This window comes from Parasteatoda tepidariorum, chromosome 3, assembly GCF_043381705.1.
Source record: "Parasteatoda tepidariorum isolate YZ-2023 chromosome 3, CAS_Ptep_4.0, whole genome shotgun sequence".
Lineage (NCBI taxonomy): Eukaryota > Metazoa > Arthropoda > Arachnida > Araneae > Theridiidae > Parasteatoda > Parasteatoda tepidariorum.
In genome coordinates this window covers 44,547,567-44,573,950 of record NC_092206.1, presented here as the reverse complement: position 1 = coordinate 44,573,950, position 26,384 = coordinate 44,547,567, and the positions used below count along the sequence as shown (strand labels likewise).

The following is a 26,384-nucleotide window of genomic DNA, read 5'->3' as shown; positions in this document are numbered from 1 at the left end:
CACCTGTCGCCACTCTGTGGACGTCCAGTTGCGGTACTGGCATGCAAATTCCAGCCTTCGTCGCCGATGAACAGCAGTCAGCATAGATGCATTAACCAGGCTTCTGCTACGGAGGCCCATGCGCAGCAACATTCGCTGAACCGTTGTTGAGGATACACACTTGGTAGCCTTTTGGTTCATCTGGGCGGTCAGTTGCTCAACAGTTGCACGTCAATTCACCCGAACGCGTCTCCGTAGCTTTCCTTCGCCTCTGCCATCTATAGCCCGTGGTGCACCGCATGTGGCACGCCGCTGATTTTGGATAGTGCCATTTTACCATGCACAGTATACTTTCAACACGGTGGCACGAAAACAGTTCACAAAATTAGCCGTTTCCGAAATGATTCCACACTTGGCCCGAAAGCCAATAATCATGCCCTTTTGGACGTCGGATAAATCGCTACGTTTTTGCATTACGCCAACGCTTGAAATGCTTTCAGATGCCCTAGGACATCCTTTATATACACTCTACTGTAATATGCTGCCACCTGCCTTTTGTGATTGGTTATTTCACGTTGATGTCAAAAGTAAGTGGTGGTCACATTAATGTGACTGGACTGTGTATAATTTTATCACTTAGCACACCACGCTCACTGAAAAGAAGTGTTCTCATTGTCGTAAAGTAATGCGAAGTGCACTTCTAACAGATTGAAATAGAAAATTGATTTGTAATAATAAATTAAAATTAAGTAAATTTTAAGCAATTGCTTAATGTAATTAGTTTATATCACATGTTGCACTGTTAGTCACCGGTGACTGATACGATGTAAAAGAAAAGTTCAGTGTCAGTCACTGACGTTGCAATCAACAATATTAATTTACTTAGTTAAATATAGTATAATTAATATCATATTGCAGTAGTAATATATGATATGATTAATATCACAATATTGCAATATTAATACGTAATCAACTTAATATCATAATATTTCATTAAATAAAGTATGTAAGACTACTCACCACATTGATGAGCTGGATGAAAGATAAACCAAATTGTACTTCTACAGTTTTATTCATCACTTCTACAGGCCGAATTAATTTGTTGTAATCTCTAAAAAGATCACGAACTAATCGTTCTTCATCTTCTGATGCCATAACTAAAAAAGAAAAGAAAAAATATCACTTTTAATTATATGAAATCTATAGAGATGGAACAATTTAACTATAGTAACCATTTCATGAAAATGTAGAAATATTTTATAAATTCAAAATTTTATTCGCGCATGCATCTCATTTATGCACTTTTATAGAATATACCTTGTATCTGCAGACTTACATGTATCATAATCAATAAATGATTATAATGAAGTCTCAGATGCACAGACGCTCATTATTTCAAATCCAGAAAAGTGTGAAAAAGACATAAAGAGACGTAATTATAAATTGGTGTAGCAAATATTAGAAATTTATAGCATGCGAATAATGAAACTTGTAGCATTTGCATTTTAAAACATTCCATTACAAGCTTAAACAATATCTCAAATCCATAAATTCCTTCTATTCGAAGAAATGTTTCATATCTCACATGAATGATAGCGAATTTTATAATCATATGCAGGGATATTTATCATTATAAATTACTTTAAAAGAACAGTTATCATTAATAAATTACTTTAAAATAGACGTCAGTTAAATTTCTCTGGTTTAAACAAGACATTCTTCATCCGAGTTCATCATTTAAAGATTGTTACGAACAGAGCGTAAAAAGTGGACCACCCTAACTGACATTTAATTTAATGATCTGAAAAAAAAAGAAAAAATTACTTTTAATCTAATAATCTGACTAAATAAAGCTTCCTATTTCACAATGGGCTAAGCCTTGTATGTGTACAGCCTTTTCTATAGTAGTTCGAGTCTCTTTCTATAAACTCAGGGAATAGAGCGTTCGTCCTCCAATGAGGTGAACTGGGTTCGAATCCCAGCGATAGCTGGGAGATACGAATTCTGCGCCCGGTTCGAACCGACCACAGTGCTGGCGTAAAATATCATCAGTGGTAGATGGATCATGGGTTAGAGTCTCCTTGCCATCAGGCTAACCGTGGGAGAGATTTTTATCTCCATGTAACTCTAATGTGTGTTAGTTCCATCAAAAAAGTCTGCACAAAGGCAAATTTCTTCCAATACTTGATCCAGGAGTTTCCTGGTCTTCTAGATTGGGTTCAAAATTACAAGGCTGTGGTGTAGAACATTAGTAGTCGTAAACGTAAGATTAGGTCTGCTGTTCAAACGGTAGTTATGAAATAAAATATTATCCTGGAGGTCTTGGGTTTAAACATCTGTCTCGAACTAACGAACATATCTCGCATTCATTTCTCCCTCCACATCATTTTCGAACGATAAAAATGAGTATATGTTGTTTCAATTTTGAGCATGTGTATACTCAATAATGAATACATGGAGTTTTCAAATTCGACTATATTTTTTTCGGGGCTATTTTTTACACATTTTTATGCAATTTTGAGAACCCGTTTTTTACAGTGTATGGGAGAGTGGGGTCAATTGTAACAGGGTACGATTGTAACAGAGCAAAAATTTCGACCGTCGGGTTCTAGATTTGGTTCCTAGGTGGCGCACAAGGTGTATTTAATAAATCTACATGTACACCCCTGCTGGCAACCATTTTTATGTTCTTTTGAAAGAGTTACATCACAAAAGATTTTTTCAAGCTACGCAAATACTTTTTTTGGTATTAGAATATTATATTGTAACAAAGTAATTTTGCTTAAACAAATAAAAATTATTAACCGAATATGTAAGTGGACACCTTAATTAACATTTCAATAAAAAAAAATTTGTTTTGTTAATTAACTAGCAATGTTTTTAACAAATGAAGCTGAAATGGCGTCTTGGGGACGATTGTAACAATAAGTAAAGGGACGATTGTAACAGCTGAAAATAAATAATCTTATGTTTACAAACCATTACTTAACTCTTTAAGAACCACCAATAGTTTCCTATATCATTTATATTATGTTGCATGTGCATTATTTTATTTGTCACCTTTCACAGCATAAATTAAAATTTTTAACCCCTTAAAGTTAAAAGTTTAACCCTTTAGGTCTCTGCTCATTATTATTTTTACTCCTAAAATATCACTACTATTTTGATCAATAAAAAAATATATCACAACTATGATAATATGTATAATTAACTATGTTTTAGTTGAATTTATGAACTGTTACAATTGACCCCGTAAGAGGGGACAATTGTAACAAGTGCACGACTGTCAAAAATTGTTAATAACTAATATAATAACATTTAAAATAAGGTATTTATTTTTTTTTTCTAGTAGAGGATAGTCTACTTTACTCGTTTGTCAATTAATACTAATAATATATTGATTTTTTTGTTAGTTAAAAATAGTTAAGTAAAAAATGTACTATTGACCCCACTCTCCCCTACTCATAGAAGTTCACAAGTGATCATTCTATCTATGAATATTTTGTTTATTTCAATATTTTTTCAACATATCTCAAAATCCGTGGCAATAACGCCCAAAAACTAAAAGATTGAACCATGGAATAGTTTTCAAATACGACATAGTTTCAGATCTGAGATATATCACGACACCCAAGATGCCATTTATGTTCAAATTAAGATTCGTTTTAATTTTATCGTAAAGCAAATCAAACTTGATACAGTTGAAAAATTATGTCTTAAGAAAAAATAGTGTCCCCCTTTTTTTTGGAACTACGACTTAATGGGTAATAAAAGGTCACAAATATTGGTATGTCAATTATTAATTATTGGGTAACAACGATTAACTCATTAATGGTAAAATAAGTTTAAATTTCAAAACCAAATGTAAACATTTCAAATTTATTTAAAAAATTTATATATTTTTAAAAATCAATGTAGTATGTCAGTATCTAAAAAATATGTTTCAACAATTGTTTTCAAATATTTTCTATATAATTTCTAAATTATTTAGAAACTAAAGTATTTTCTAATTAATAAGAACTTAAGCCAAACATATAAATTTTTATTCTAGGTATAGCGAAAAACTGGTATCGATTTTAGCTAAAAAATAAGAGACACTGCAATATCAATTAACGCTTGCTGCATGCATCATTAAAAAGCTTAGTGAAGTAATTTATGTCCAATTTATGCCTGAAAAAATATCTGAGTTTATTTGACCATCCTTAAAAAGAAATCTTACGACCTAATAAGTAATTATAGTTATTATAAGGTTTGAATACTGATTTTTATATAATATTGTAATTTTAGACGTAAAATTTTATTATTTTTTACGCATAACAATTCGGAGTATTTTTTTATTATATTATGTGATAAAAATTATTTAAATGTGCAATATTTTATTGACTATAATAATTAGGCTGAATTGAATTCATATTCCGGCAATCATTATATTAATTTTTTAAAAAAAGTTTTAAGCTCTAATATAAAAAGTCATTCAATGAAAAACACAGTTTAATAATTCGATAGAAAAACAATAATTTGTCATCAGGCATAAATAACCGAACAATATAAAACCCTTACGTCGATAAACGCAAATGATTAAACCGGGCTTCCAGTTTAACAAAAGCGAGTCTATATCCAACGTAAATAAGTATCTTTTCCATTAAAAGGATATAAAAAAAGGCGCACAGGTTTAATGAACACTGTTTTTCCAAATTAACGCAGCACCCAAACACGACTTCCATCACCCTAAACGGTCGCCATTTATCCATTACATAATTTTCTCCTCTTCTTCTAAAAACTTTACTGCAGCCATGCCAGTAAATTTTATGCGAGTCGTCCCTGTCATCTTGCTTGTTAATTCCCCATTAAAAATAATTACCCAGAGTTGCCATCAACGACACTGAGAAGCAATAAAAGCACCAACTTGCGAATGTTGCTACCACCCTTTTATCCGGGTGTAATGCGAGGAGGGAAAGGGTAAAGGCGACTTTTATGTGGGGTCCCTTGATAGCGACCAATGTGCGACTGGGATATGCCTACTAAGCTTTTGAGAAAGTAGGGTTTCTTCATGTAGGCATAGTGAATTAAGTGTTTAATGGCTATTTTGGCTGCAGTCTTTGAGGACGGTGAAAGTCTAATAAGACTTTGGTAATTCTCAATTCGTACACATAAATGAAAAACAAAGCTTTCTGTGGACTAATTAATCCATAGAAAGATTTGCTTTTGAGAAATAATGCACGACTACAAAATGTTTCAAAACTCATGCAAAAAAAAAAAAAATTTTAACAGAAAACGCAAGTTTTAAATTAAAAATTGAGATTTACTCTTATTCATTTTTAAGGTATACAAAATAAGATTATAAATGGAAAATCACATTGATTTAATGGTCTTAATGGTTTTGTTGGTACATGCGCACTACGTTTTGTCTAAATTTCCATGTACTGTTTTGCTTTAAGTGGCTGAATTTCTTTTCTAAAGTGCTAATTTTCCTCTTTTAAAGTGTGAATGGTTTTGTGAAATTGTCAGAAAAATCTAAAAATACTAATAATAAATAAATAAAACCACTCTATGGCATTATATAGCATGATTTGGGACAGTGTAACATCTCAGATCTGGAAGAGATCTTATAATCAAAACGAAAAATTACACGACTCAACATTACTCAAAATAATGTTCAAAATGTAGAAAACAAATTGTTCTTTTATGTAGTGCTCTATTATTAATTAATATGAACTGTCAGTCATCCCGGAGTCTTTTTTTTTCTTTTTGTTGGCCACATTTTATCGCAAAAACGGAGCAAAATGCAACCTTGAGTAAATTTTGCGATACTCTCTATTTGTAAATAGTGGTTCATGGAATAACTCGGGGTATAAGGTTACTTCAAAAACTATGTATCATCATACTTCAGCGCTATTTTTTGTTAAATTAAGAATGTGATTGTGGTATGGGGGAGAAAAAGATAACTGAAAATTTAATTCGAAAATGAATAAGGGTCGAATTTCGGACACTGTCATATTTTTTTATCCAACAAACCCACTGGCATGTATAGTAAGTATTAAATATTTTTATAAATAATGAAGACAATTCAGAATTGATAAACTTTCACCAAATTATCAATTGATTAAAAATGTGAAGGGTCTTTTGATACCTAATTGTTGCGAAATAAATTTCAGTTCCACTTGTCCACGGTATCATCCGCACTATAATAATTTAAGAAATATAAAACTTGGGTAATAGTTTACAATTGGGGACCTCTTTTATAATTGGCGATTTGAAAATAAATCAATACATGTGAAAATAAAACAAAAACTAATCGCTTAACGGTAAGCAAAAGTTGTACTGACCCGAATGTGAGGTCACTGAAATTAAAGACGGCAAAGAATATCAAATAATCAGAAATAGGGCTTCAGCAAGACTTCATCAAGACTACGAAAAGACTACAAGACTACGACTTCATCAAGACTACGACTTTGCTTCAGAAGGACTACGAAAATCATCACCAAATAGGCCTCCGATTCTACATCTTAACCAAAACTTTAAATTTAGAAAATAAATAAATAAAAAACACAGTGATAAATTCTCTTGATCAAGGTGTTTTCTGTAGCTTCAATTATCATTATGAAAAGCAGTTGATTCTCCTGGCGTTAATAGTAAAAAAAATATGAGGTTTCCAAAAAATGTTTATACTTAACACTGCAGCAAAACCTGAGGACAGAAACTTGGAGAAGTGTGAAACTCTCTTTTATACAAAGCTGATAAAAAAAAGCTTCCGTGGATTATGAAAAGTGAGAGAGAAATATGATTTGACACTCTTAGTCCGGTCGCAACAAATGAACCTTAATAAGTTTGACCATGTTTTGAAAATCGGTGAGTAAACAAATGTTTGTGATGGTGTTTTAACGTGTGATGCACTCTCTATAAGCAATTTTGTAGAGGAAGAAGTAAAGCCAATAAAGTGAGTTGAAAAAAATTTAAAATTAACACTACGACATCTGTGGTCACCGTAAAATTTTGATTAAATTTCTTATTTATTTATTTACAGACGGTATGAAATATACAATTGATGAAACAATTCATTCATGCGTTATTTTTTTATGATGAAAATTTGGGTAAGTTTAAAAAATTAAAATGAAAAAGATTAAATTTAAGCGATAATGGTAAATGAATAATTTATCTTTTCAATTAACATTAACTGAAAGGATAATATACACCAGACTTCTAAGAATTGTGCAAAATTTAAAAAAATATATTTAAAGGAACATCCAGCCAAAAAATTTTAGCAATATTTTTAGTCATTAATCGAGGCTAAAAAAATTTGCTTTTAATAAATAGTTTTGTAAAATAAAAATAATTTAATAATTTTGCAAATCCATAAATTACATTCGCATTCTGAAAATAACAAAATTCCTTAAATATCACTTCTGTTTTTGGCGTTAAATTTCTCTAGCTCAGTGAGAAAGATCACCTTACTTTCGATCAAGCATAAAATAAATACCTTTCAACCTGATTTATAAGGATTCATTCCCCAAGCTTCATGCACTTTATACAATAACAGAAAGTGATGAATTGGCGACAGGGGCAAATATTTCGCCAACTAATGAAGCGATAAATTATTCGGTAATGGAACTTTTGGCGCTAGGTGATCATCACGGGTATAAACTTCAAGCTTCGAAGTTATGAATGAGAGTTGGAAATTTTGTGAGTTTGCATTAATGAATCTTCGGGAACTATTTCTTAATGTATGAGGGTGCAGGATATTCGATTCTCATTCTATGCTCCGAAAAGTATAAAATATTTGTCATATTTAACGAAAAAATTCGCTATCTCTCCTCGAACTTAAAAAAAATAAATTTCTTAATTAGTCAAAACTTTGAAACACTTCTAAAATTATTTTATACAATGCACTTTAAACCTGTCAAAAAATTTCGCAGTTTTAGAATAAACAGCTACAAGAAATTCGCGAAAACACTACTTTCAAATAATTTATTATGGGTTCGCAAAAGTGTAAAATGAATAAAGCTTCTTTATGATAAAAAGGAATCTAATGAAAGGAGTCTAATGAAATTGGTTAGTTTATCATAGTTTAAATTTTTCATTCACGTTTTTATTTAAACTTTTTCTTTTACATCTTCAAACTTAGTTTAAAGCAGAAAAAGAATTGAAATATATGATCTTTATCTATACCTAAATTTTAATTTAAAAATATTTTAAACTAAAACTTTTCTTTTATTAAAGGTAGATTTATTTTTCACTTTATTTTTATCTTAATTATTACTTATTAAATATAGCTTTCAAATTACTTATTAGAAAATACGAGTAGAATTCTAATAATAACTAGGCAATAACTACAAAAGTACGACAGAAAAGTTTAAAAAAATGGAATAAATAAAGAAAATTCTTGAATTAAATTATTTAGTAAGGAGAAAAAATATTTAAGACAAATTTATTTTTAAATTGATTTGCATTAAAATAACTACTACTTGGCGCTGCATATCTCTTTTTGCTTTTACTTTTTACCTAAAACAATGCATTTAGTTCGCATCAATATCAATTTCTTATTTTATATATATATATATATATGTTACCTTCTTTTGTTTATTTTAATCTAAATAATACATTCCTTAAGTTTACCCAAAAGCATATTTTATTATTAATTGCATTTTTTAAAGAAATAAGATTATGTTTTTTCTTAAAAAATATGCTGCAAATATGTTATTAACTGCTAAAGCTGAGTTTTAATTAAAGGCTTCTTAAATTCTGCCTATATAATTACTATACTTACTGCAAGGACAATATAATTATACAATTATTCAAGAACTGTATAATTACTGCAAGAAATAATTATTATATATTTCTTTATAAGCACATAACAGATTTTATATTTTCTTAATGACCATATAATATGATAAAAGAAACAAATTAATATTTTTATTGATGCACTCATTTACTTATTGCCTATTTACTCTTCACACATTTACTATCGTTGAAAACTTCCTAAAAAAATCTCGCTTGTTTAAAAACTATAGAAAATATAAATATAATATAGCCCTCAATTATATTCGTAAAATACTTTAAAGTATATTTTTCTGCCAAATTCATCAAAACAAAAATAAAATGACCGTGCTTAAAAGAAAAATGCTGCAAAAGCCACTAATTCCTAAAAGCTTATTTGAAATTAAAGGCTTCAAAAATTCTGCCCGTAAGACAGCGTCTCGCATTGAAATAACCGATAGTAGTGAATAATTTAAACTAAGTTTAACCGACAACGCAGCCTATTACATTTATTCACGAAAATGTCTGTCTCAAAATTTAATTAGTCGCAGCAGATTCAGTCGTTATCCATATCAGATAGCAGAGAAAATTTTCCCTGTTTTCCATTTGCGTCCCTGGAACTAGTAATAGGCAAAGTATATTTCTTTGTTGTGTTTTGCTTAGCCTTTCTCTAAGTCAGATCTATTGAGTTGAGTTGAGCTGTTACGAGTTGCTCTGAAATTTAATTGCATTTAGGTAGGCTTAAACACGCTTTTCCCTAGAATGAAATTCAGAAAATCTAATTTTCAACCCAACAGAGTGACGATCACTGTGAGAAAATAACTCAAATAAATTTAACAAAATAACGCCGAAATATTGAGAGAGTTTTTAAATTGTTTTAAAACTGGTAACTGTTGTACGAGATAAAATACAGGAATAAATTTTTCTGACTCAAACTTTTTTCTCAACTTTTTTTTTATTTATCCTTTTTCTTATTTTATTTGTAAAATGAAAGGGAATTTGCTCGGTAGGGAATTTGCTCGATAAATAATAATGTATTGTAAAATATGTGCGTGTTCGAATAAAATGAAAAAATGTTTTAGTTTATTTAATTTAAAACAATTCTATTATGCACATTTTAATTTAAATGTTATCGAATGGTTAATGCTTACGTCATCTACTTCATCTGTAAATAAAAAGAAATTAAAGTTTGTTGCTACGTTGTTTTCAAATATTCAAATTTGCAAGCTCGATCTAAGATAACAATGCCAAGAGAAGATGAGTTAAAGTTCCATATCAAGGGTAGTTTCAAATAAACAGAACTATTTTGAAAAAAATTATTTTAATCGGACTAATTTAATGTAACCATTTCAATTAATTTAATTTTGCAAAAGTTACTTTCAAAACTGTGACACTGTGTCCTAGAAAATTTATAAATATGTTTAACTATGTATCAAAATCTATCCATAAATAAAACATTTTGGCTTAAGTGCTATACTTAAGAAAATCTACAAACGTATTCAGTCATCGAAAAATCTATAAATAGAACAATAATATGATTAATATATTGTTATTTATTTTTTACCATTTGACTGATATTTTGATTTATGGCTAAATTGTCTCAAAAAATACATTTTCGAGCCTCTAATCCTAATGATTATTAAGTTGATTTAAATTTAAATAATCAATACTTAAGCTAGGAAAATATTGAAATGAGTTTAATATTTTCTCCTATTTTGTATTATATTTCATTTACTCTTAAATCTGTGTTTATAGAATTGTATACTTCGAACGAATATTTATAATATTGGTATTATGAATGATAAAATTTTAACATTATATTACGTTACCTCTAAAGCATCTCAAATATGTGTTTATGGAATTTTTGAGCTTAAAAATCAGAATTATTATATTGGTTTTTAAATATTTGAGAAGGAAATATTATTTTTCTTTTGTTTTTAATATTGACTGTAAGATTTTAGTTTGTATAAAATCTGCTCAACAAAAAAATAATAATAATACAAATGTTATCTGAAGAAAAAGATAATTTTCGGCAATAATAAATTGAGAGTTGGAAATATTTTAGACCTGCATACATATAACGAACACAAAAGTATACAAACATATTTTTTAATAAACATTTGAGAAACAAATTTCGCAGCTTTTACAGCTTAACAGTTCTCTTGGGAAATTAATTGCATTCACCAATCAATAGTATTTACTATTATTATCTGTTTTTATTCACATTAGAGTGAATTACTTGGTGCATGAACGGCGAATGCATCAATGCGTCGTCTTATCATATTCATATATTTGTATTTTATAATGCTAAACTTTCAGTTCGTACTTTTACACGTGTTTTAATTTTTTTCTTCTTGCCACGGCATATCCCTTTTCGGAACTTGCGGAATTTGAACTAAAATTCAATTTAATTTTAATTAAATTTTTAAAACATTTTATTTAATATTGAAAAAACTGAAAGTTTACATTTATACATATTACTGTTACCAGTACAATAATTACCATGTTACCAGTACTCAGTGGCGTACGCGAGGGAGGGGTTTAGGGGTTTAAACACCCCCCTTGAGCTCAGACAAAATGGCAAAAATAAAAATTTTAGTAGAAATTATGCGAGCTATTAATTTTTAAGACTATATATTTTTATTTGCCTTATGCCTACTTTTTTTTTCTCACGGTATTTCTCAGAATACTGAAAAAACATTTACTATAATAGGGTTGTACTTTTGAAACCAAATTCACGTGATACTGTTACGGACTGGTTCCTTTCTGTCCTGCCAGTATAGTTTTCGAGACTAGCTGTCATTCGCGAGGTCTTAACGCGATGATTCCGGAATCCTAGACGTTCTGTCGTCTTAGAGACAATTCGAGAATTTTGGAGATGCGGTGAAAAATTATATAAAAGGGTGAACGGAGTATAGTGGAGTTAGTTAGTCAGACTAAGAGTTATCTTTGCCGCTTGTCTTTCAGAGCTTGTCTTCACAAAAAGTTCATTTAATCGCAGAACCCGTCGTCGTCCCTATTTCGACTAGTGAAAAAATCAGTAACAGTACCATTGGAGATACTGTGCTCGTCAAAGTTATTCATTCCAGCTCGATATATATATATATGATACTTCTGTTGACGAAAACGTTTCTAGCATAACAAAATCTGATGAATGTGAAAGTGGCCCTCAAAGTGTTACTTTCCACCCATATGACATTATGTTCTTAAACTTAAAAAATCAAATCAAAATTTAACTAAACACCTAAATGAAAAGTCAAAATTGTCTAGCTGTCTAAATTAGGGAAATAATAGTACTTTATTACAGACTTGAATTTCTTTTAGTAGTTTCAGAAAATAATGAACACCCCCCTTGAAAAAATTCTGCGTACGCCACTGCCAGTACTAACTTAGTTAACAATTACGGAATCATTTTTTTATGTATTTTCATACAATTTCTCTTATTCGGCTCGTTTAATTCGTATTGCGCTTTCTCTATTTATTATATTTATAAAAAGAGAAATCATCCAAGAACAATAGGGAAACTACTCCACTATACGTAAATAGAGAGAGCGACATATTTATGAACGTAGCAATTACCCAGTAACTTTCTTATACATTTTCCCGCAATTTCTCTTATTCGACGAATAAATCTAAATTTGGTGTTATTTGTAAAAAAAAATTTCACATTCCTTTTATTTCCACGACCTCTAACTGTGAGATTTTATTGAAATGTCGAATTTCGCCAAGTCATGCAAACCACCCTCAATTAAATTCGGTTCATTTATAACGAAATTAATTTAAGCGTCCATACCCTTGAGATTAAAAGGCGCCACAACCGAAGGATCAATGGCTCATTATTTTGGCTAATGATGAATTCTTAAAGACCGGAAATAATCGGATTGAATGTGGTTGCAAACAAATCAAGCCTCTTTGGAGAGTTTTCGTAAGAGTGGAATGTGATTCAATTTTCTCCTTTCTTCCATTATAAACTTAATTGCTCTAATATCTCTAACGGCGCTTTATTATGCTGATTTGTTTATCGGGTTTTCAACAGTTATTTTTAATATACATGCATTAATTTTTCACCATTTCCTTCGAAACTTTTAAGCTTTTATTCTTTTGACCAAGGTTAAGATTTTTGTTTTCCTGATTTGGGATTTATTTTCATAATTTCAGAGAGAGAAAGAATAATACATTTTCGATTTTTTAAACAAAATACAATGAAACGATCTGAATTACAGTTGAATTAGAGATGATTAGAATATTTTTGAATTCGAGTTGTAAACTGGTTTGGGTAAGGTAGCAGTGAAAAAAATTTTCTTATCATTATGTCCATGATGGCAATATCAATAATCCTCGAACTCTAAAAAAAACCTTAATTGCTAGTTACTTTTCTGTTTTATTAATAAACAATCTAATTGACAATATTCTGCAAAAATAATTATTAGTTATACATAATAAATAAAAATCAGGAAATTCACCATTTCCTTCGAAACTTTTAAACTTTTATTGTTTTGACCAAGGTTAAGATTTTTGTTTTCCTGATTTGGGATTTATTTTCATAATTTCAGAGAGAAAAAAAAATAATACTTTTTCGATTTTTTAGACAAAATACAATGAAACGATCTGAATTAAAGTTGAATTAGAAATGATTAGAATATTTTTGAATTTGAGTTGTAAACTGGTTTGGGTAAGGTAGAAGTGAAAAAGATTTTCTTATCATTATGCCCATGATTGCAATATCAATAATCCTTGAACTTTAAAAAAAAACTTAATGACTAGTTACTTCTCCGTTTGATTAATAAACGATGTAATTGACAATATTCTGCAAAAATAATTATTTGTTATACACAATAAATAGAAACATTATTACTGGTATGAAGGAAATATAATAGAGAATATTATCAGCATAATCGCTAAAAAAATACGATTTTCATCATGTAATTTATTATAAAAGCGCATATTATTTTATTTTTCTTTATAACGGTCTCTGAACAGCCAACCCAATTTTGGGTTTAAGAGTACAAAACTCCGTAGCCTTGTAATTTTGAACCCGATCCAGAAGACATGAGAACTTCTGGATAAAGTATTAGGAGAAATTTGCCTTCGTTGAGGGCTTTTCGATGGAACTAACTCGCATTTGCGTTACATGAAGAGGAAAACCACATAAACCTCCCATGGTTAGCCTGGGGGATTCAAACCGAGGATCCGTCTACCACTGAGGATATTTTACATCAGCACTATGGTCGGTGCGAGCCTCAATGCGAAATTATAACAATTCGAGAGGAATAGTAATTTTCGTTTCAAAACAAAATATTTTTTTAAATAGATTCGCTGAGCATTCTGAAAAACCTTGAAAAATTCGTATTCCTAATATGTTGGTTTTTCTGTGGATTTATGAGTTACTATTTTATATTAAGAAACCTTTATAGATAATTTTTGTTTACTAATAGTCTTTGAAAATGAAAATATAATTGCAACATTTTGCGTGATTAGTCAATACAAGTTTGTAGTAAGTACGCAATATACGCCTAAAACAAAAATTTTATCAATAATTATGCATCAAAGGTTTGCATAAAATTTTTTTCTTTCATTATTTCAAAACAAAAATATGAAATAAAATTGAAAATTTACAAATAAACCTGCTTAATTTGCTTCTTACTCACGCAACTAAACCGTTAAAATTTTTTTGTTCCTTTTTCATTAATGTGAAATTCGAAGAAAAATTAGAAAAGTAAAATCATAACTTTCCATTAGCTAACATCAAAAATTCTTAGCTCAGGAAAAAATGGAATTTGATTAAAATAATGAATTAGCATGAAATGATGCTCGTATATTTACGGAATTTTAATGGGAAGTCTTGTCTAACAAGGCAAAAATAAAAAAGGATTAATTCTTTTTCATGCTTTTCTGAAAAAAAGAAAAAAAAATTTGATTAAATACAATCTTATAAATTAAAAGTGTTTGTAAAAGTTTTCGAATTTATGTAAATTTGAGTAGAATTAATTTAAGCCTGCGTCTTTTGATACTTGTGAATTTTAAAAGTAAATTCAATTTTTATTCATTTGACAGCTTTAATACATCTTCCATGTGCAACAAATTTGCATATCTGAATGACGAAATTTACTTGATAAATTTTAAAAAAATATTTTGTCAATTTTTGTACAATTTCTAAGTATACATCGTAAACTCCAAATTTTCGTTCATTTTCATGATTTTATTTAAACTTTTTCTTTTACATATTCAATGCAATTCTTTTACATCTTCAATCCAATGATTATTAATTGCTATAAATTTTTTCCAGGGACCATTTTTGTCATAGGTGTTAAAAATGGGCTGACGGTTAGAAATAACAACGAATTTTTAATAAAGAGAAAACTTTGAAGTAACCGGATACAATTGCTTCATTTATGCAATGTAGATGGATTATCGCAAATGCTGAAAGTAATCTATTAATAGAACCGATTTCCGTCACAATCCAAGATTACTGAATAAAACAAATGCTAATGAGTTACATTTATTGATAAAAGGAATAAAGGATATAATAATTTAGTGTTTTAATTATCGTAATTATGCTTATTTTTTGTATTACAATATCATTTTTCATTTTACTCTACAGTCACCATATGTCGTTTTCGGAAGGGTATCGATTAGTGTTCTAAAATAAGATTGAAAACATATTTTCTTTATCCTCTAATATTTTTAATTCCAATTTTTATTTCGTAGAAAATAATAAACAATGAAAACCATTAGTGCAATTTAAGATTAATAAATTGCCACCAAACCCAAAACTGACTACGTATCCCAATCATTTACGAACGAAAATAGAAATGTGTATGCTTTTACTCACTAAGTGTTTGTTCATTTTGCTTTATTCATCTTATAATTGCACTCACTTATCTGTAGAAGAAGTAAATCTCTAGGGCCCATCTGGTGAGAAAGGCAGAGAAGCATTAGTAACCTTTAATCCCTACTTTCCAGTTGGCATCACATTTTTTTTCTCTGAATGTCCTGTAAGTCATTTAGCTTTGAAAACATAGACCTAAAGCTTAAGACGTGAGAATTTCTTTTTAGTAGTGTTTTATTGGCGACGCTGTCTCCCAAAAGAAAATCTTCATTCGGATGGCAATTGATGGGGGGAAGAGGATTTAAGACTCCTCAATTTCTATCATGAGTTGGAAATAAAATAAGAACTAATCTTTGGATAAAGGCTGGAAGCTACTAAAATATTTATTGTACTCGATTGAATTATTTTACCTACGACTAAAACTTCTGAAATTGAGAAGATTTCAAATACTTGGAAAAAAGTTGGATGCTAGAGAAGGATTGTCAATACAAGCTTATTTGCAAATCCTAATGCCGCGGCTTTTTTCTGTTTGATTTAATAAATCTGCATATTTAATAATATTTTTAATAATCCAATGAATAAAAGTTTCAGGCTAAATAAGTTGAAAGATTAGTATACCTTTATTTACTACCTTTAAAATAAAAATTTATAGCATGTTTTTTTCTTATTCTTTCTTATTGAAGGAAGTAAATCATAGTTTTCACTAAAAAAAATCTGCCCACTTACAATGAAATAAATTTGCCAAAAATTACAAAAAGGTAATAATGCATATGTTATGATTAATATTATTCATTGTATTATTTTCAAAAGACTTAATTTATCAAGTGAAAAATATGACACTATTTAAAAAATTAAAACTAATCATTTCTATGGAATTTTTTTATTTCCTTATAATCTCATAATAACATCATATAAATATTTCCTTTAAGTAACGCAACAATTTATGATAATTTTCAATTACGTTAACTTACAACATTTTTACTTCAATTTGTAAAAACAGAGTAAATCTATAAATAAAATGTATTACTGTTCAATTTTAATAAATTTGCATAAAGCAGTGTGTTTTTTCACCCCTCTGTAAAAGTATAACTCTTAAGATATAAATGTTTAGATTGCAAAGCATTTGTAGGTTAGTGTTTCTTATAAGATTTTTAAAGGTAACTCTGTTTTATTTTAATACGTTGCAGGTACATTAAATTTTGTGTAATTGTTTATTGTATTTACACTTTTTATTTTATTGCTTTACACTTTTCGATTTATCCTTTTACCAATGTACTATTTTTACTATTCAATGCATTTTAAGTAATTACAATCACAAATTTATTTAACTTTACATTCCAATCAGATCCAAACTATGTATTGGCAAAGAATGTCATTTTTTGTAACATATACCATTGATCGCCACATTTAATTTTGGTTTTGTTTTGTTTTGTTGTAGTCGTTGTTCTTGTTACTAGTTCTCCAAAGTCTGACGAAGTCAGACCAGGTCCAAAAGACCGTTGTCTCGAAGAACGTCAATGACAATGAGGAGATTTGAATTAATTTTCACCTTAGTGAGACACAAACATTCCAGTATGTGTTTTGCGCAAGACTCTTGATTGTGGCAAATGGCGAAAATTTTCTCACCGTCTTTGAAGGAGTGGTTCTTACTTTAGCCACTAGCTGGCAGTGAGAGAGCTTTGGTCACAAACAGGGTTAAGAGTCCAACCCGGCTTTCGACCTAAACACCAGTGATGGACTGAGGTCACCAACCATTCAATCTTTCGTTGCACTTTTTTTCATAGAGTATAATTCCAAATGGAGTAGAACAGTAGAAGGAGGAAAAAGATAATTGAAGCCCTCTGTGGCATATTTGATCACCATCTCGTTCCCATAAGATCTCCACAAGAAAGGGATACACTGAAAATGTATACCATGGTGCTGACAAAGAATCTGTAATTTCTGTGTAGTAAGACTGACTCTATTACCTACAACGATCAAATTACAGAGATGTTGTGGCGAGCTACGTCTGTCTGATAAGATCCATTGTTTATCACAGTCTCAATATAGCCTAAAGCCCTATATGATTGCTAGAAATTTGCTTCTGAGAGAACGGAGATCCAAGTTACGTTTACGGAGTGTGAATTTTCCCCAAGGGGTCTCTTAAAGATGTCACTGCCTGTATGTTCAGTTATTTTATTGCCATCATTAAAACTTTTGATGGTATTTTGGGGAATAGTGTTGATTACCTCCAAGGTCAACTGTCTTAGATGGTCAGGAGTAAAATTTTGTTTGTTAACAGTGGTCGAAAAATCAAAAGTGGACACTGGAACGTTCTTCTGGAAGATTCTAGAAACAACGTAGTGAGTGAGATTTCGCATTCTAGGAAAGTAAGCCCTAAGATTCAATTAAACTGAAAGAGCCATTTTCTCTCAAATTATCTGAGTACATTGAAGTATTGTTTTGCTCATCATAATTAGAAAGTTTATTAAATTATTCAACAAATCCTGCTCTTATTCTAGTCTGGGGAGGTTGCAGTAGTTTTTGTTTTAAAAATAGGTATTGAAAAATTGTTTCACATCAAAACTTTATGTGATTTTAGAAAAGATGAATGATGACAGTGGCTAAATTTACCAAAACATTTATCTTTAAAATTGTCTCCTTAATTTTAATTTCTATTTTATATTAGGTCTATAAATCATGAGAAGGTAAATAAATAGACATGGGATTAAACCTTTTAATTTACATCAAAATGTCTACGTTACTTTTGTTCAGAGAATTTTAATTTAGTATTTAAAACGCTAAACCTGCTACTTACCTACTAGTTGAAATGGGAGATGAGGAAAAAATAGAATGTTAGAAACAGTGCTTTTTTTTCTTGAATGTGAGGTGATTTTGTTTTCTTTTTTCATAAATTTGAAATGAATTTTGATTAGGTTATACACAAATAGAAGAATAATTTTGCTTAATATTCACAAAACTATATTTAATTCAATTTGTTTAAAGAGTAATAATTAGTATGTTAAAGTGCCAATAAAGTCATACAACCCAGATTCAGTTGAACTTATATTAATTTACTTCAAAACAGTAAATAGTTTAAAAGGAACTATTATGAAAGATTCAATTCTCAGACACATTTTGCCGAGAAATAATTAATCATGCCTTTACACAAACTAGTTGAAGGGAAATAAAATAAAATAAATAGAGATTTAGCAGCATTATTATGATATAAACTACAATTAATTGAACTACAATTATTGAAATATAAACTACATTTAATTTTAACAAATATATTTAATACATTAATTTAATTCAAATATGTTTTTATTCAGAAATTACTGCGTAATATTACGGTTTGGTGATGCTGCCCATTAGAGATTTTTTTTTATTTATTTATCATTTAATTTTTATAAAACATTTTTCCAGCAGTAATTGTCAAACATCAAAGCCACAAATTTAATTACGATCACAAATAAATATTCATGTAATATTTCTTTTTATAAACAAAAAAGTTTTAAAAAAATAAACAGTTTTTCTTGAGAATGAGCTAAGAAATTTTATGCCAAGAAATTTTCAAAAACTTTATTAACTAATTTCATGTTTACGTAATACATCTCATTAAAAAAAATTTTTAATTTATTCGTCATTTACTTTCCTAAAAAACTTTTTTCAACACAAGAAGCTTGTATTGAAGCTGCAAATTAAATTACGATCACTAATAAAGATTCATACAACGTTTTCTTTTCATAAATAATAAAAATTTAAAATTAAAATGCAAAATTTTTGATAAATGTAAAATGTGTATAAAACATGCTTTTTTTAAAAAAAGCTTTCATGTCCTTAAAATTCTAAAAAAAGATATTGTTTTTTTTATATCACTTATAGCAAGTCAATTAGTAACTAACATAAAACGCTAACGCTAATACTGGTTTTAAAATAAAATTTACTATACTGTAACTTTTTCTTCCACCAAGTGCAAATACTAATCAGTCAAGATAAATAAGTGTTAAAAAATTATCTTTTCAAAATAAAGGAAAAAAATAAGTCAAAGAAGCAATCTCATCTAATTACTACATAAAAAATTTCCACGACTAACATACAAGCACAACTTTTAAAAAAATCCATTTTAATTAAATTTACCGTTGCCGTACATTCAATTAAGAAGTACTCGTTTGCTTGCATTTTAATTGATAAATGTTTTTGTGTAAAAAAATTCAATTCCTTTAAAAGATTGAGATACAATATGTTATCTAAAAATTTAGTGAGGAAAAATAGCTTTCCTCTTTTAGAAGAAAGCAAAAAAAAAATATATAAATATATATATTCATTCTCGTAACAAAAATAAAATAGGCTAGCAATGTATTACACCATTGAAAAATTGTCCTAGTTTGGAAAACTTCCAGACGCACATTTTTCTTTTCTGTATTCAAGAAATGTGTAATGTGTTCAAACTACCTTTCAACGAAAAAAAAATTTGCTTGCTCCATCTAATTATAATAAATATACTATTCATATAAAATATCTTGTGTTTATTCGAAAGAATCTCATTATATTAAAGATTAAAAGAGATACTTTCTTTTGTTAGCAAAGAAATTATTTTGCTTCTTTCTTAAATCTGGAATTTATATTTAGTAAGAAGTCTTGCTTCGATTTTTTTTAAAGCTGAGAGCAAAATCTATTATTAAATTGAATGCTTGAAATTTAAATGCATTTTTCCGTAATGCAAATATGAGAAAAAGTTGAAGACTTAAAATACATAAAGTAATGTTTTGAAATCAATGCTATAAAATGAGAATTACATAGCATAGGTCTGATGATATGAATATTTTATTCTGAATATTTTATGAATGAATATTTTTGAATATTTTATGATATTGATGAACACAATATGAATATTTTTGTTTAATAACTGTATCATTTGTGTGCAAGTAAATATTTAAATTTTCATGAGCAAAACTGACAGAACTATTTATATGAAATTATAAATCAGATTAAATAATTTTAAAAATTCTTTTTTTTTTCAAATGGAATGAAAAAGAAAAAATTTTATTTATGTCACACCTCAAATGAAAAAGATGGCGTACATCATGTTCCATAGACATGTAAGGAATTTTCTATGTACGAGGGTTGTCCATAAAATAAGGTTCCCAACGAATTTTCACAATGAAAAACATGTTTATTGGCATTGAATAATACGTGTTTGGAAAGCTTAGACTTCCCTCTTTTTTTCGGCATAATCGCCGTTTAGATCAATGCATTTTTACATACGGTGTACCATCTTCTTTATGCCTAAGTCGTAGAACTCTGCCGCCGCTCCGCGAAGATAGCTTAAAACAGACAGAATTTGCTTAAACTCCTTCGGCTTTGGCGAGTCTGGATGCTTACGCTAACGGGATTGTTCTTTTGTTTCCGGTGTCATGTAGTGGACCCAGGTCCCGTCCTCAGTGACAACAGAGTCCAAAAATTCCTTGCCATCGGTTTCGTAGGCATGAACAAATTCGCAGGCGGCTTCCACACGTTGCCGTTTGTTGTCATAGTCATCCGTCCGCATTTTCGGGACCCACCTTGCCCAAACCTTAGCATATCCTAAGAGGTCTCTCAAAATGTTGTGAATGCAGGACTTACTAACAACAGGGATCATCTCGCTGAGGTCCCGAACCTTCACCCTTCGATCTTTCAGCATTGCTTCTTCCACTTTCGCAATCGCTTCGTCCGAAAACGATGGCCGGCCAGAACGTTGTTCGTCATGGACGTCTGTAAGTCCGTCTTTGAATTCTCTGCACCATTTGAGCGCATGTTGCACACTCATACACTCTTCCCCGTACGCCTCACAGAGTTGGGAATGAATGTCCACCGGAGGAAAGTTTTTTGCACTCAAAAACAAATCACAGAGCGTAATTCGCACCTGGCGTGAGAAACAAATGGAAGCTCCATCTTTCACGGCTACCAAGACAAGAATTAACGTTGTAGATACCTCGCCGGGGCGGGAACTGGGGGAAAGGGAACCAAGTTACACGCCAGTCTCAACAAATCCCGCTTAACAGCGTTCCTAGCGTCCGCAGCTCCTTGGGAACCTTATTTTATGGACAGCCCTCGTATTAAAAATTAACTACGAATATAATAAATCTTAAGTTTTTTTTTTCAGCTTTAGTTGATACTTTTTTGTTTTTTATTCCACATGAAAAGAATATTTTTCAAAAGTTAGTTTTATTTTTTTTTCAATTTTGTAACTATTTAATTTGCATGTAAAGTGGTGGAAATTTCGATTAGTAAAAAATGGACACGTTTTACTTTTACCATTTAAGAAACAATACTACTTGAAATACTTATACGGCGCAAAGATCTATTTGAAATTTGAGCTGTTTGAAGAATCAGAGAGGTGTCACATTTTCATTAACGATAAATTCTCTGACAATAAATTCTTCAAGTAGTGGTCAGAAAAATTCCAAAACTTGCATTGTCATCTGATCAAGGCATCAAATATTTGAGCATTCTAGCAAGTCAGTGTTTCAAAATTTAGATGGATTATTTATAACTTTGTCATTAATCTCTATAAATTCTACGTGCAGTTGTCAGACGACGAATGCAACATATATAGTCATCTAACATAAAAGCTCAAGTAGAGATTTAAGAGCTGCAGCTAATCGAAACCAACCTTTTAAGCAAGAAAAGAGAGTTAATAAAGAGGTAAGTTATTGCAAAATACACATTATACAAAATTATTCATTTAGAGTAGTGTAAGGGGAAAAAAACAAGTTAAGCAAACTGTAAGACAAAATTTACAAATATTTTTTAAAATCGTCTAAAATACCGTTAAAAATATCGAAAAACTATTTTAACCCTTAATAGCTACCCAGCCAATTGCATGTATTTGGCTATTAATGTTGTTTTTTGAAGGCTCTGTAGAAGCATGAAATTTTGATTATGCGAATAATATACTATTTTCACAACTGATGTGAGTTTTCAACCGTTACTTATGATTGTTTAGTCAAGTTTAGCTTATCTTTAGCCAGCGCCCTCTATCTTTATTCTGAAAATGGCACAAAACCCTTATAGACGTATATTTTAGTTATTCGTCTGTTTTAAAGCCCAGATGATTCTTTACAGCAAGATGGCATATACAGTTTGAAAGTGTAGCTTTGCTTTAAATGTAAGGTACTTAAACTGTTGCTTTTTATTTTCCATGGCGAAAGAGATTCGAAAGGGTTAAAAAAAAACTTACAAAAAATTTTAGTGCATCTTAACCCCACGAATGATGGAAAATATTTTACACCAAAGAATGGGTCCAATTCTTAAATCTAGTGTTTCACTACGCCAATGTCTTTTTACACTCAGTGTAAAGTAGCCGCCACCATTTCTGATAATTAGTAACATCAACATTTAATATTACAGTAAGATAAAATACACGTAAGTGTCAGTAAAGTTATTTTGCGATATAAGATAAAGTAAGAATCATTAGTTTAGGATGCGTTCTACACTTATTTTTAAGCACTACACTTAGTTTGTAAATCAAACATACTCGTAGCACAGAGACAATTTTAATTCGAATTGGAACTGGGCTTAACAGATAAACAGGAATTAATGACAGAAGTAGATAGAAATTATGCATTTTAAACTTATTTAATACATTTCACAGAGATTTAAAAATTAAATTATAAATAACCTTATTACACAGTTTCAAACAATCACAAGTATTTTAAAGGCAGACTTTTAATTCTGTAAATTTATAGTAGCACTTAGGCCCTAGAATGTTTAGTAAAATAGCGTCACTATTTTCCTTGCGATCTTTGTGCCGCTTCCGGTTTTGATTGGTTGTCGCCGATCACATGGTTAGACAATAGACATTTTGTCGACTGATTTGAACTGTGAAGTATCACTGCACTCGATATGTTATTTCTATTTTCGCTTTTCATTTCACTTTATTTGTTTCATACTTTTAAATTAAATGACAGGTTGCTGTGCATTTGGGTGTTCTAATAAGTCGAAATTAGACTTTAAATTATTTAGCTTGCCTGTCGCATTATTGTCGTCGTTCTTTATTATCGCAATAAAGAACGACGGAAATTATAGGTACATAGAATTGGCAGCAATATAGATACATAGAATGGATGCCAAATGATACTAAGTTCGATAATTTTTATCTTAAGAAAAGCTAAAAAATTAACTGTCCCGCTACGTTTTAAATTGCTCCTTGTTTTGTTTTCTTACTGGCATTATCCAAACTGCAAATATTGGTGTTTTGGTGCAAATGCACGAAAGCTTTTGTCCATTGTAAGAGTTAAGATTTATTTACATCCTTTAAATTGTATGTGAAAGCCAAACCTGCTATTAACTAATCTACTAATTTTCTGAGTTGTTCAACATCAAATTTAAAGATATATTGCACCACAGTTTTTACAGTCTAAATTTGTGTTCTTCAACATGAAATTAATTTGTCTGTATTATGTCACTGAAATCAATCAGTTTGTTAAGCATTTCATTTTCAGATCACAAAGTCATTTTTTTTATATGTGTGTGTGTTTGAAACTGTTTCTTAAGTCATGAAATAAATAGAAATAGAAATCCTTGGCTCGTTTCAACAGCAAAAGTATTGCATATGTTTTGAATTTCTACTGAAATAATATAGTTTATAAATTTTTAGATATTATTATAGATTATTTAATCATAAACTAATTAAACTTCTCTGTTTTGTTTCCTCTTAAATAGATTCATCGTCTTCAGATTAACATAAGTCTCACGTTAAATCCAATGTCCAGACTGTTCAGGTTTAGTTTCTTAACTCAATTTAAATCGCCATTTTGTAAGATGATTTAAGTTTTACGCTAAATGGGAATTTTCAATTATGTCATTAAATTATATAGGCAGTCAATAAATCTCTAAAAATCCTTGTTCAGGAAACAGTTTAATAAAGTGTTAAGATAAAGTTAAAGCAAATCACGTTATTCTATGTTTAAGCTATCTTACATGCAATTATTCCTTATTTATTTTTTTAAAGAATTTTAAAATATATTTCTCTGCTAATATATTATTGCTTCATTATTTCTTAATTCATAAGAATATGATAAGTGGGTTTTGTTTAAAAAAAATAACTACTTAGCCATAAATTTCTTTAAACAATTGTGTTTTCAAATTATATTTTGTTTTTAAGTACAAAGGCAAACTTAGTTCAAAAATAAACATTCGAACTTGAATTTTGTTAAAAAATTAAAATTTCTTTCATTTCGGGTACCAGAATTGTTTTCTATTGTTGTTTTGAATATGATTTTTTACATTGTATATTTCAACTAGACTCGTTACTAAAGTTGCAAATTTTTACGAGATATTATAATTAAACGTCAATACTAGAATAAATGTCAATATTTGATGAAAGATTTAGTGGCTGTCTAAACCAGGGATGGGGAAACTACGGCCCGCGGGCCAACTGTGGCCCACCGGAGGATTTTAACCGGCCGGCGGATAGAATTTTTATTTGCCGATCAGCGGCAAATATAAACAATATACATCCATTTTATTGTCGACTATGTTTAAAATTATTTCTGTTTTTCTTTTTTTAACAAAGTACTGATGACATTTTTACTTTCTCTATTTTTGTTCTACAATACATAAATTGATGGAAATAGTTAGCACAGACAGCTTCTATTGGTAAAATGTTGAAAGCAGAAGTTCTTTATAGAATAGCCGTAGGTTGGCTCCAACTAGCGTTTGTCTTTCTCGAGGAGCTGACTTATGGAATCTAATATAGGTAAATTGTACTTCACATTTGGCAGAATGCGCATTTTATGCTCCAAAGAGCGGACAATCTAACAATCATCTGAAGCAGTTGTTTCTAAATATGCCTACGTTTGACAAATCATTACCAAAAGCTAGCTTCCAAAATTTAAAATTTAACGCCCAGAAAATCAGTGCTATGTTAGCTTAATCTTATATACGTGAACAAGAGTTTTCAATTATGAACCTTAGAAAAAATTATTTCAGAAATAGACTAACAGAAAAGGATTTAGCCATGTTCCTTAAAATAAGCACATCTCACTTCGAACCTTAATATAAGGAGCTTTTAGAAATGAAATCGCAATTTCCTTCATCCCACTAAATATTTAAATTAAAACTTGTATATCGCTTTTTTTTCTTTCTTAAATTTTGAAGATCTGACTTGGCCCACCAAACATTTTTTTTTCTTGATTTTTGGCCCTCGACCAAAAAAGTTTGCCCATCCCTGGTCTAAACAATCTCCCAATATCTAACTCTTCAAGGTTTTGCCTTAAGATAAAAGCGAATTCCATGATCCCGAGATCGTCCGGTTGTATTTTTTCCCGTTTTTTTTTCCACTTAGTTTACAATACCATTTCAACAACTTGCCTAGAATCGGTGGTGTTCTTCACGCTTAGCCTAATGTAGTCGAGTTAAATTTAACTCATAATTGACTTCTTTGGTGATTTTTCATTATCATCATTCGGTTCTTCTTATTTTATCAGTAAATAAAACCAAAATCAAATATTAAAATAAGAACCATATAACCACTTTGACTCATTGCCATTTGATTAACCCTAAGTATTTTATGCAATAAACTTTCCACGTGAATTTAAATACATATCTCAATATTTCGGAAATAAGCTACATTATTGTTTTGCTTAACTGCAGAAATTAAACTATGTTTCGTTAATAACAAAAATATATCTTACATGAGTGATTTACAGAAATTAATATAGTCATACATAAATCTTATCATTTGTTTTTAAAAATTCGTACATAATATAGTACTTAAATTGATTTTCTTAATTTAATTAAACTCACTTTCTTAATTTAATTAAACTATCTCTAAATTGAAGCTCATTGCAGAATCGAT

The 26,384-nt window shown here is 29.7% G+C and overlaps 1 protein-coding gene across 1 annotated transcript in view; it reads right to left on the bottom strand.

The window, feature by feature from the left end:
- Window positions 1-26,384, bottom strand: part of LOC107439549 (acetylcholine receptor subunit beta-like 1) — a 112,288-nt gene that overhangs the window by 19,738 nt on the left and 66,166 nt on the right. Inside the window, exon 2 of the mRNA XM_016052184.3 lies at window positions 1,000-1,136. Coding sequence (XP_015907670.1) covers window positions 1,000-1,136 — 137 coding nt within the window. The remainder of the gene's footprint in view (window positions 1-999; window positions 1,137-26,384) is intronic.